Below are 10,214 nucleotides of genomic sequence, written 5' to 3'. Positions count from 1 at the left end.
TAGACACGATCACAATTATGATTTATTTCTTACATAACCTCAAACACAAATCACTCTCACAAAATCAAACACCACAAAATATTGGATTTGTTGTGGCTCACATTATTTAATTATCAGGAAGCAGCAATGCGGAGATGGATGTATATTATTTTGGTTTATGACAATTTTTAAGCATACTCGGCAGGGTGAGCGACGAGGTAGTCCTCGATCATCTTGAGCATGCCGAAGTAGCCGTCGAGGATGAGCTTCTCCTTCTCCGGCGACAGCGAGCCGCCGTCCTCGAGCTCATACTCCACCTTTATCTTGGCCAAGCAAGAGCCGGCATCGGCAGCCTCGATCTTCGTCTCTGTCACGTGCGACTTGAGCTTGCCCACCTTACTTCCGGCCGGCACATCCAGCACCTCTGACTTGATAACGTGAGCTGCGTTGTCACGTGCCACCACACGTGTTTTGAATGACCCCCCATCATCTACGGCTGCACATGATTGTAATATTTGTTACTATTTCGATTACACAGAATACGTACAGGCATATACGCACCACCACACTCACACATGCTTTGTAAGTGGGTAAGCCATGAATCCACTTATAGATCAAAATAAGCGGGTTCGCAGCTTATTTTGATATATAAGTGGGTTTCGCGGGTTAGTCACTTACACCCCTATGCTCAACCAGCCAATGAATGCCAATTATAAATGAGTGAACTTCATTGAGTTTCTATTGGTGTACAACACTGAATATAGGCATAAGAAGGGGAAAAGGGGGGCAATCTATATTTTGTAGTTCTAATGGACCTACCAGGGTTGAGCTTCATGGTGGTGACAGTGCCCGCCCCGCCATCCCCCTCGACCTCAATGGCGTCGATGAAGCCGGCACAGACCTTGGGCATGGCGGCCGCATCGGAGAAGACCTTCCACACCCGCTCCGCCGACACCGAGACAGCGCGCTCGTCGGAGATGCTGACCGGAGCCATTGGTGATATATCCCCCACCTGCAACTTCCTACTGATCACACCACTGCTTAGCTAGATACCTAGTTGCTTGAATGCTTTGTGCTTTAGAGGTGAGCAATGGCATGGGGTACTTATAGGCTGCAAGAGAAGAAGATTTCAGATCATTTAGTAGTACAGTTAGCAATGCAGCCGCTCAATCCATCAAAGTTCAGACTCGAACAAATTGGGTTGTGCTAAGAGTTAATTTTCTGAACTTGTCTGGTGTGGAATTGTGTGGGCAGGAGAGTTTGACTGGAGATCACATGGCTTGAATTGTGGAAATTCAGGGCTTCTGTTCCGCAGCCTGCTGGCCAGTTTCAGAGTTGTTGACTAGGGGATCTAGAAGGTCTGAAATTCAGACAGGATAAGAGACTAATCAGGGTTATGAAATTAATTCATCCAATACTTGACTAGTCTGGCACAATTATTTGTTGGTGACTGAACCTCTGTTTATTTGTACAAGCAACAATATTATACTATTGGTGTAGTTATTGTTAATGCCAAGAAATTAAATTATCTTCTTTTTTAAGAATGAGGCTGAATTTATCCGTATTTGCTTTCATTCGCACACAGTCAGATAGTGACCCTTCCTGAAAGACTGGTAGTGACCTTTTTTAAAACAAGTATTCTAGAAGGCATAGACTGTGAAGGGCCCTAGATGAAAATCGGATTGGGATCCGGTGCAGTTGCTAGTGTAACTGCAACTTAAGCAGTTGCACTAGCACTGCATGATAACAAATCAATGGTTCATATCAATGCATCACTGTAGCACATGTATACTGTAGCAAAAAATATATTGTTTTACGTGTTTTGTAGCAACGAATCTGGACCGTTGGATGAAAATACAAATGGTCTAGATTGCTTGCAGTCCTTATTGTGCAGTTGTAACAACTGCACTGATCTCAATCCATGGAAATCATGCGTCTTGCTGCAGGAAATTGGCTTGAAAATAAATGCTAACTATAGGGGTAAGTGGATTTTATCTGTAGCTAAGAGTAAATTGCACACCTTTGATGATCAATCATTGATCAAAAGTAAATCGCATTAACAAAACATGAGCTAGAAACATTTTCAGATGACTTTTTTAATATATAACGCAGTTGAGCTTTTCAATATATTTGACCATTCGTCTTTCCTAGAAATATTTGTGCAAATAGACAAACATACTATGCACTCTTAAAGTACCTTTGATAATTTTGATGACAGATTTTATTTACTTAACTAAACAATTAAATAAATAGTGCTGTAAAAGAATTAATTTGGTACATATTAAAAAAGGAGGAAGTATTATAAATAATTCAATAGAAAGGAACACCCAGAAGCCTTCACGGCATGAAAATTTGGGAAAAAATCCATTGAGAGTCATATGTAAAGATTCCAAGCCCAATATAGGCCCATTTACTACTGGCATTGTAGTGGTAAAAGTCTATTTTGGAGTCCCTCAACTATAACCCGAATCTAATTCACATCCCTCAACCATATCACTTTGTTTAATTTGCGTTAAAAGAATAAGTCAAAGCCAAATGTTAATTTTAAAATTTAATTTTGAAGTTAATTTTAAGATATTTTCAACTTAGTTTCTTTTTCAATATTTTCTTTTATAAAAGTTTTACATATAATTTGTTTTTCTAATAAACTGTTACGGCTTAGTGCTTACAATCAGCTTTTTAGAGAACTGATGAGACTTTTAAATTAATTACTCCTTATATGATATTATGTTCAAAACAATACGAAATATAGGACCAGAGGGAGTAGTAGCTATGATGATCGTCTGCAATACAGCAGACTATTCAGGTTCAAGCAACAGATAATCTTAGAGGCTGTTTGATTTATTGTCAAATACTCCTTTCGTCTCATAATATAAGGGATTTTAGGTGAATGTGATTCATCGTACTAGGATATGTCATATCCACCCAAAGTCCCTTACATTATGGGACGAAGGGAGTATTGCCTAAGGCTATCACGCCATATGTTAGACAAGTTTAAGTTAGCTTATTATTTAGTTCATGGCCACATTTGTAGTAAAATTCCTTCTCATTTCTTATGGTCCCACATGCCATCAACTTGAAAAGTATAACATATTATTCTTTTGCTAGCTAAAGCCACTACTAGAAAAATAATTTGCGCTAGCGGCCAAAAGAGGTTTTCTTTGACGGCTGAGCGGCCCGCCATAAAGTAAAGGCTAGAGAAAATCCTTGCTTTTCACAAGCGGCCACAATACCGCTTGAGAAAATAAATTTTCATAAGCGCATCCTTAAGAGAACCGCCAGCGAAAATATTCTCTGGTGCAAAAAAAAAACAAAAATTCAAATTCAATCCGATTCAAATATACCCCTCAATTACAAATTCAATCACAAATTCACAAATACAAGTCCACAATCACAAATTCAAGCATTGATTCAAATATGTCGGCATCACAATGCAATTTCATAATCACAAATCAAAATTAATGGCTTGCCGATGGAGGACTTGCCAATACAGGACATGAACGAGCCACCGCCGGATCCGCCATTTGCCTCCCGCAACCGAGCTCCGCTGCTCGCACATCACACCGCTGCCGCCCGACAGATCCAGAGCTCTCCTCCCTTTCCTCCACCGTGCCTTCCCTTCATCCTCTTCCTCCACCGCGTCATCACCTCCTCCCCCTTCCTTTGTCTTCACCGACCACTCCCCTCCAGCCAAATCTGGGAGAGGGAGAGGGTCCAGAGGGAGGGAGATGGGGAGGGGTCGGCCGCTGCGGGGCATAGGGATGGGGTGGAGCTGAAGCCGCCGCCGGATGTGGACGTAGGTCGAGGTCGTTGTGGATGGCAGAGCTCGCGTGGCCTTGGATCCGCACTCCACCGCCTTGACCTATTGTCGCTGCGAGCCCTCGCCTCTGATCTGACCGCCGCCGAGCATGGCAGCCGCCTCGATCCGCCTGCGCACCGCTGCCTCGATCCGGCTACTAGGTGTGCCGCCGCTGGGCACCGTTGCATGCTGGAGCACCACCACCCAGAGCTGGGAGAGGTGGGAGGAGGGATCGAGAATGGAGAGAGAGAGAGAGCTAGGAGAGGACGGCCCCCTCTACATCTCCCTCCCTCTTGAGTGGGAGAGGTGGGAGGAGGGATCGAGAGTGGAGTGAGTGAGCTGGGAGAGGACAGGCCCCTTCCCATCTTCCTCCTTCTTGAGTGGGATTTTCCTATAGATAGATAGACCATTCTTTTATAGCGCCTGTACGGCGTTTTTCCTAGCGCTCTTAGCCGACCGCCAACGAAAATAGATCTTTGCTGGCTGTCACTTAAGAGGTCCGCCAGCAAAAATAATTGTATCTTTGCTAGCGGCCCTCTTAATCCAGCCGCCGCGAAGATCCATTTTTACTGTCGATCCATAGCCCCCCCACCCCTCGTTCTATTATCCCTCGTTCTATTATCGCTGGCGGTTTTCGCGTATAACCGCCAGAAAAAAAAATATTGGGTGATGCCATGAAAAAAATCAATTTTGTAGTAGTGAATGCTGCTTACTTTTTATTGGTCATAGCTTAGCTAAAGTGTAGCACAATAACATGACAAAATGTGCTCCATTCTGGTGGCATGAGGCAAAGAAGAGACATAATGGAGAAAATGATGGTTCAAATCCATGGTAGCGAGAATTGAAATAGTGGCAATATATTTTTTTTCTTGAACACTCAAAATTCAGAGAGCGGCAATATTAGTATAGCATCAAACAAGCCTAGTACCTATTGAAGAATGGCACATACTGATATTATCTTTTCGCCGGGCCATACTGAAATTAATGATCTTTTAGGTCAATTAATTGCATCACTAATCCATATCGCGGTTCTTAGAAGGACATGCCAAGAATTGATACTTCGATAGCCTTCCGGCCATCCCTTTGGTCCCATTTTTTGTCTTCAAGTTGCTCTGGAGATGCTATGATGAGGCTAGGACCCACAAAGCAATTAATGCACTGATCCAATCTACTACTATCCAATTTTCTTTATTTTGGAATGGAGTGAGAAAAAAAATAGGGAGCATTTTTCTCTCTAGCAGTAAATCCACTGAAGTTTTCTGCTGGCAGTAACTGGACCTGCATTCTATCATCCAGCAGGTATTCCACATCCTCCTTTGACTGCCTTGAGACACTGGACAAGCCTGAATCTTTGTTTTGGTCTGAAACTTTGTTTTTGGATGTACTCCTTGTACAATGATATGTTGCATCACATGATCAGTTCAGTATTTTTAACAACTGGGATCCAATGCTATAATGGTACTATTGTTTTACAGAATCTTCTGTTTTGGATGTGCTTATCTTAACCTCGGACCTGCACAAGACAGTAGTATAGTTTCAGTAAGTGATATTTTTTCTCTGCAGAACATAGTAAATTTCATTCACATGTTGGCATCAGTATCACAATCTTGACAAGCACATCAGGCTGCACATGGTGCCCAATTGAAGTTAGATGGGTAGTACAATACAATACAAGAAATGATACCTTCACCAAATCATCAGCTAACCATCAATGCCAGCTCTCCTCCTCATATGGCTTATTATTTATCATCTTGTGCTTGCATAAATGGCAACCCAGAAATGAGCTAGCTAACACTGGCATTGCAGCAATGGCGACAAAGGGAAGCTAATAACATCCAGGAGGAGACAAAGGAAGCAATCCACATCAATCTAACAACTCCATTGACACCAAATTTATTGACACCCTGGCCTACACAACAAGGCCAGCCTGTGAATTCCAGGATACCATGTGATATGCTGTTTTTTTTTATTGGATGCTCTCACAAGATTGATTGGGATATACAGGGTGACTCAATCATAATATGTTTTATTTTATATGACCAAAATTGACAGTAGTATGGAGAGACTCTCTAAGACTTATCCCCTCTACCAAAAAAAAAATGTTTTTTTCTTACAGATTGAATGAACAAATCTTAACTGTACAAGCAAACACTTCATTGTGCAGAGAACCCCTCTAGACTTCCTCATTGACAAACCAGCATAGATTGTTCCATCCATGAGCCTCAAAGCTGGTAGCACAAGAAGAGTGGTGATTCTTTTGTACACCTATTTGGAAAGAATTTGGAAGGAAGATAGTGACAAAAGTTGGATTTTTCTCTGGATTGTACAAGGACTGGAACAGCGAAGGATGGACACTTGGTACTTTATGCACTTATGCTGCAGCAAGGGCATGGTAGGTAAGAAGGGAGAAGCAGATGGAAGAATTGGAGGATGAATGGTGGAGGTCTGGGCAAGGCTCTGGAAAGACCAACTCAGAGTATCCGGAGATGTTGGAGCAAGACCAAGAGCTGGATTGTGTCGAATCAGCTAGGGAGAAACTGATGTTGGAGAGGCAGATATTGGTGAATGGATCACCGTTTATTCCCGACAAAACTCCAGCAACTGATATGTTTGTTCCAACCATGTTCTTCAGTGTGATTCGGTTGATCATCGGGAGCGCAGAAGGATCAAAATGGTTATCTGGGTGTGTCGACCAATCGCCAGTGAATTTAATGGCGACATTAACATCTTCCATTTGGACATCTGATATTACAACATCTCTTATATAACCTCCACGGCCGGGTGCAGTCTTGAAGAGGATGCCTCTAGAGGAACCATGGATATTAAGGTGATCAACATGAATATCCGAAATACCACCAGACATCTCACTCCCAAATGCAAGAGCAGCTCCAAGTGAGGCTTGGAGATCTACTCTGCTTATGTGAATGTCTGATGCCGGCCTTCCAATGGTAATGCCATAGTTATCCCACCCACTTTTTAACGAGATAGCATCATGAGCGACGCTAATACTGCTATCTTCAATGCACATATTAGAGCATGAATCTGTACCAAGAAAGCAACAGAAATAAGTCAAAACATTTGGATGTTCTGTAGCAAACCAATGTGGGCAGAAAGATCAGGAAAACAATTGACATAAGAAGTTTGAAGTTTTCCCTTGCAATTTGAAGTTGGAATGATGCATATTATCAGAGTAACGATCTCGTTTTCTAAGCCTGATAGTCCTGTTCTTTTACAGCTTCTTAAAACACATCCAAATATGCATAATACCAACCTTTTTAAGTCTACCTAATAATAGTACATATTTATTATGATGTAATCTTTATCTACGAGAAAAGTAGAATATATCTAACTGACAAAATTTTACAGATTACATGGGTTAAATATGATGCATGGACTCCTGTAAAGTAATGAATGTTTCTCTAAAAGAAAGTAAACGTAATGAATGTCTAAAGGTAAAATGCAGTGTTACCTGGAACAATTCCATCGGTAAGTGGAGCATCCAATGAGGTTCGAATGGTGACATCGTGGACCATTACATTGCTGGAGAAAAAATTGTCTTAGCGTGCCTATAATTGATTTGTGGATCCATGTTCCAAACATTACCTACAAAATAAAAGTGAACGTACCTACAAAACACTGGATGTATACCCCATGCAGGGGAATTCAATAATGTCAAGTTTGAAATCACAATATCTTCCGAATCCACAAACTCCACAAGATGAGGGCGGCTATAGTTCAACTTATTCGAGCGAAACCAGTTCCACCATGTCAAACCCTGGCCATCTATGATTCCATTGTTCCCTGGAGCGAGTGCATTTTAAGAATGCAAAATAAATACAATAACAAAAACAACGAACTGAAAAAACAAACTCTTAGCATGTCACAGAAGACTGTATTTACCTGTAATTACAACATCAGTCACATTGTGTCCATTTATTAAGCTGCGATGCCTCGCACCTGGAAGATCGATTCCTTGGCCATATGATGGCAACGGTTCTACAATTGGCCATTCTGATACCTCCTGTAGCAAAAATGCAAAGGCATACAGTCAGTTTCAATACTTGTCATAGGGAGCAAGGCACCATTTCTCACAAGTATTCTCTTTTTCATTGATTTGTTTTGCTTGTATAAGATTTCACGGTAGCATCACTAGTTTTCGAACATTTCACACTTCAATAAGAATGCAGTGGAACAGTAACCTAAGAGATGCCATCAGAACACACGAAAAAATTTGTATATTACAGGCAACCAATCCAAATCAGCCAGCCTGTTAGCACTACATCCCAATTGCGGCATGATTAGAGATAGCGGCTTGACTTCAAAACAATGCCATCGTAAATTGTCTTTCCTTAGCTGCTGTGCTGCCTTCACATGGGATGGCTACATGTTACCAGTAAATACTGCTCCACAGCTCCAGTGTTTACTAGACTGGCTAAGGCCCAAACAACAAGCAAATTAATATTATTCATCCAAAAGAGATCATTTTTCATGGTAAAAGAACTAGCAAATTTACACCATTTACGAAATATGGTAAAAATCAGTTCAATGCAATATTTTCCACCAAACAAACGAGCTGACCGCTAAAAACCGTCTGAATACCAAAAGCTTTACCCTTTTCTACAGTAACGCAATCGAAATCGACGGATAAGCCCACAATTCATGCAGCAATATCCCATTCAATCAATCAAGTCAGTCCGCGCACATCGTCGCAAACAGGTAGGTGAATATGATGATGGCCAACCAATCCATGGATTAGTAAGTCCATCAAACCCATCAAATCAAATACCAATGCAAATGCAAACGCTCATGCTAATCAAAACGAAACATTCACAATGTGTAGGCAGTGAGCAACAAGAAGAAGAAGAACAACCTTGGCGCCGATGATGACGGCGTCCTTCTCGAGGAAGATGGTGAGGTGGCTGGTGAGGTTGAAGCTGCCGGTGAGCCACCTCCCCCGGGGCACGTACAGCTGCGCGCCGCCCTTGTCGGCGAACGACCGGAGGTAGAAGATGGCGTTCTGGAACGGCAGCGTGTTCACCGTCACCCCGTCGCCCACCGCCCCGAACTCCGAGATCGTCACGCTGTGCGGCCGCGGCCGAGGCCGCCGCGCACACCTCGCCGCCGCCGCCTCCTCCTCCCCACTCGCCACCCCAACCGCCACCGCCACCGCCGCCATTGCCACAACCAGCACCTGAAATTGATGAAAACCAAAACCAAGATCATTCGGAGAAGCGGAAGCAGGCCGCATTCGGGAGATCTCCCCCCAAACAGAAGATCTCGAAACAAATCAAGAACCCAGTGATGCGCTTTTGCCGCGAGAGCGAGCAGCAACCCCCCATTTTTGTTCCCATCCCAAGATTTAGTGATCGGACGTACTTACTACTAGCCTCGCCATGTATGAATGAATCAGTCTCCTTCTTATTCCTCCCCTTCGGCGGCGGAATGGGGAGAGGCGAATCGCGGGGGAGGGAGAGGGGGGAGGAGGAATTGGGCTTGGGATTGGAGATTTGGAGGGGAATGGGACAAGAGGAGAGGAGGAAGAAGAAGAAGAAGAACAAGGAGGAGGAGGAGGAGGAGAGAGGGGAGAGGAGATGAGAGGTTTTGCTTGATAGTATTTTGCTGCTATAGTTTGCCTTTGCATTTGTTTTAAACTCCCTCGTCCCGGTTTGAGCGCAGTCATGAGTTTTCGTTTCCAACTTTAATAGTGTTTTATTTAAAACATAAAAAAAACATAATAGGGTCTTATTTAAAAAAAATAAAAAAAACATAAGTACTATTTATGTTTTATCATCTAATAACAATAAAAATACTAATCATAAAAAAAATAATACGATGGATAATCGAAGTTGGACATGGAAATTTATGGTTGCGCTTAAAATAGACGGAGGGACTACTGCTTTGTAGGTAATTACATATATAGAGTAAATTTCATAAAATCTCATAGTATCTACTATTTTATTCAAACATATTCATCCTCTCTTGTATACTTCAAGTTGCATATAGCCACAGAAACTTTGACACGTGATATATAATTTTAGGTATTATATTATCCTAACGTTTTACAGAACCACATTACTGATTGTTTTTGGCTTTAATCTACCATGTTTTTTAGTTCTACAATCACATCTCAAATTTATGAGTATTTTATCCATCATACAAATGTTGTATCATTTTTAAAAATTTTTGCTATAGGAGTCTATCAAAGTAGTTAACGGTGTGGTTTTGTAAATCTTGAGAATCATAATACCTGGGGTTATGTGTCATGTATCAAAATACATGTTTTTTTTAACTTGGACTATAATAGGTTGAGTTTTATGAAATTTACTCTTATATAAATGAAGTAATAATAAGTATGTAAATTATTATTATTTATTAAACCAGTGGAAATATGTTTTAATAAAATAGTACTGGTAAAAATCAAGTATAGTGGTGTTGT

At 41.7% G+C, this 10,214-nt stretch overlaps 2 protein-coding genes across 4 annotated transcripts; both read right to left on the bottom strand.

The window, feature by feature from the left end:
* Window positions 1–1,070, bottom strand: LOC127756899 (major allergen Dau c 1-like). The gene is made up of 2 exons (XM_052282284.1): window positions 799–1,070; window positions 1–475 (listed from the first exon to the last, which is right to left on the bottom strand). The coding sequence occupies exons 1-2, from the start codon at window positions 971–973 to the stop codon at window positions 168–170; spliced, it is 483 nt and encodes a 160-aa protein (XP_052138244.1). The 5' UTR covers window positions 974–1,070; the 3' UTR covers window positions 1–167.
* Window positions 1,071–4,636: 3,566 nt separating this feature from the next.
* LOC127756209 (probable polygalacturonase) lies at window positions 4,637–9,388 on the bottom strand. Of its 3 annotated transcripts, XR_008013204.1 has the most exons (7): window positions 9,159–9,388; window positions 8,649–8,969; window positions 7,679–7,799; window positions 7,405–7,579; window positions 7,248–7,318; window positions 5,463–6,820; window positions 4,639–5,291 (listed from the first exon to the last, which is right to left on the bottom strand). XR_008013204.1 is itself a non-coding variant. In XM_052281604.1 (6 exons), exons 1-6 carry the CDS (start codon window positions 9,171–9,173, stop codon window positions 6,150–6,152), a joined length of 1,374 nt encoding a protein of 457 aa, XP_052137564.1. In that variant the 5' UTR covers window positions 9,174–9,388; the 3' UTR covers window positions 4,637–6,149. The 3 variants fall into 3 exon arrangements, 2 of the variants coding, with proteins under 2 accessions (XP_052137564.1, XP_052137565.1); XM_052281604.1 differs by having other exon boundaries at window positions 4,637–6,820; XM_052281605.1 differs by having other exon boundaries at window positions 4,638–6,820; window positions 9,155–9,388.
* Window positions 9,389–10,214: the final 826 nt, after the last annotated feature.

This window comes from Oryza glaberrima, chromosome 12 (assembly GCF_000147395.1).
Source record: "Oryza glaberrima chromosome 12, OglaRS2, whole genome shotgun sequence".
Taxonomy (NCBI): domain Eukaryota; kingdom Viridiplantae; phylum Streptophyta; class Magnoliopsida; order Poales; family Poaceae; genus Oryza; species Oryza glaberrima.
The sequence above is the reverse complement of the archived record's forward strand: the minus strand, read 5'-3'. Positions and strand labels throughout refer to the sequence as shown.

Excerpts from the sequence above, each read along its gene's own strand:
- LOC127756899 (XM_052282284.1), bottom strand. The coding sequence starts at position 973 with ATGGCTCCGGTCAGCATCTCCGACGAGCGCGCTGTCTCGGTGTCGGCG. Across the intron at positions 476-798 it reads CACCATGAAGCTCAACCCTG|CCGTAGATGATGGGGGGTCA; the intron begins GTAGGTCCATTA and ends AATCATGTGCAG.
- LOC127756209 (XM_052281604.1), bottom strand. Across the intron at positions 7,800-8,648 it reads CCGTCATCATCGGCGCCAAG|GAGGTATCAGAATGGCCAAT; the intron begins GTTGTTCTTCTT and ends TTTTTGCTACAG. Across the intron at positions 6,821-7,247 it reads TACCGATGGAATTGTTCCAG|ATTCATGCTCTAATATGTGC; the intron begins GTAACACTGCAT and ends TTCTTGGTACAG.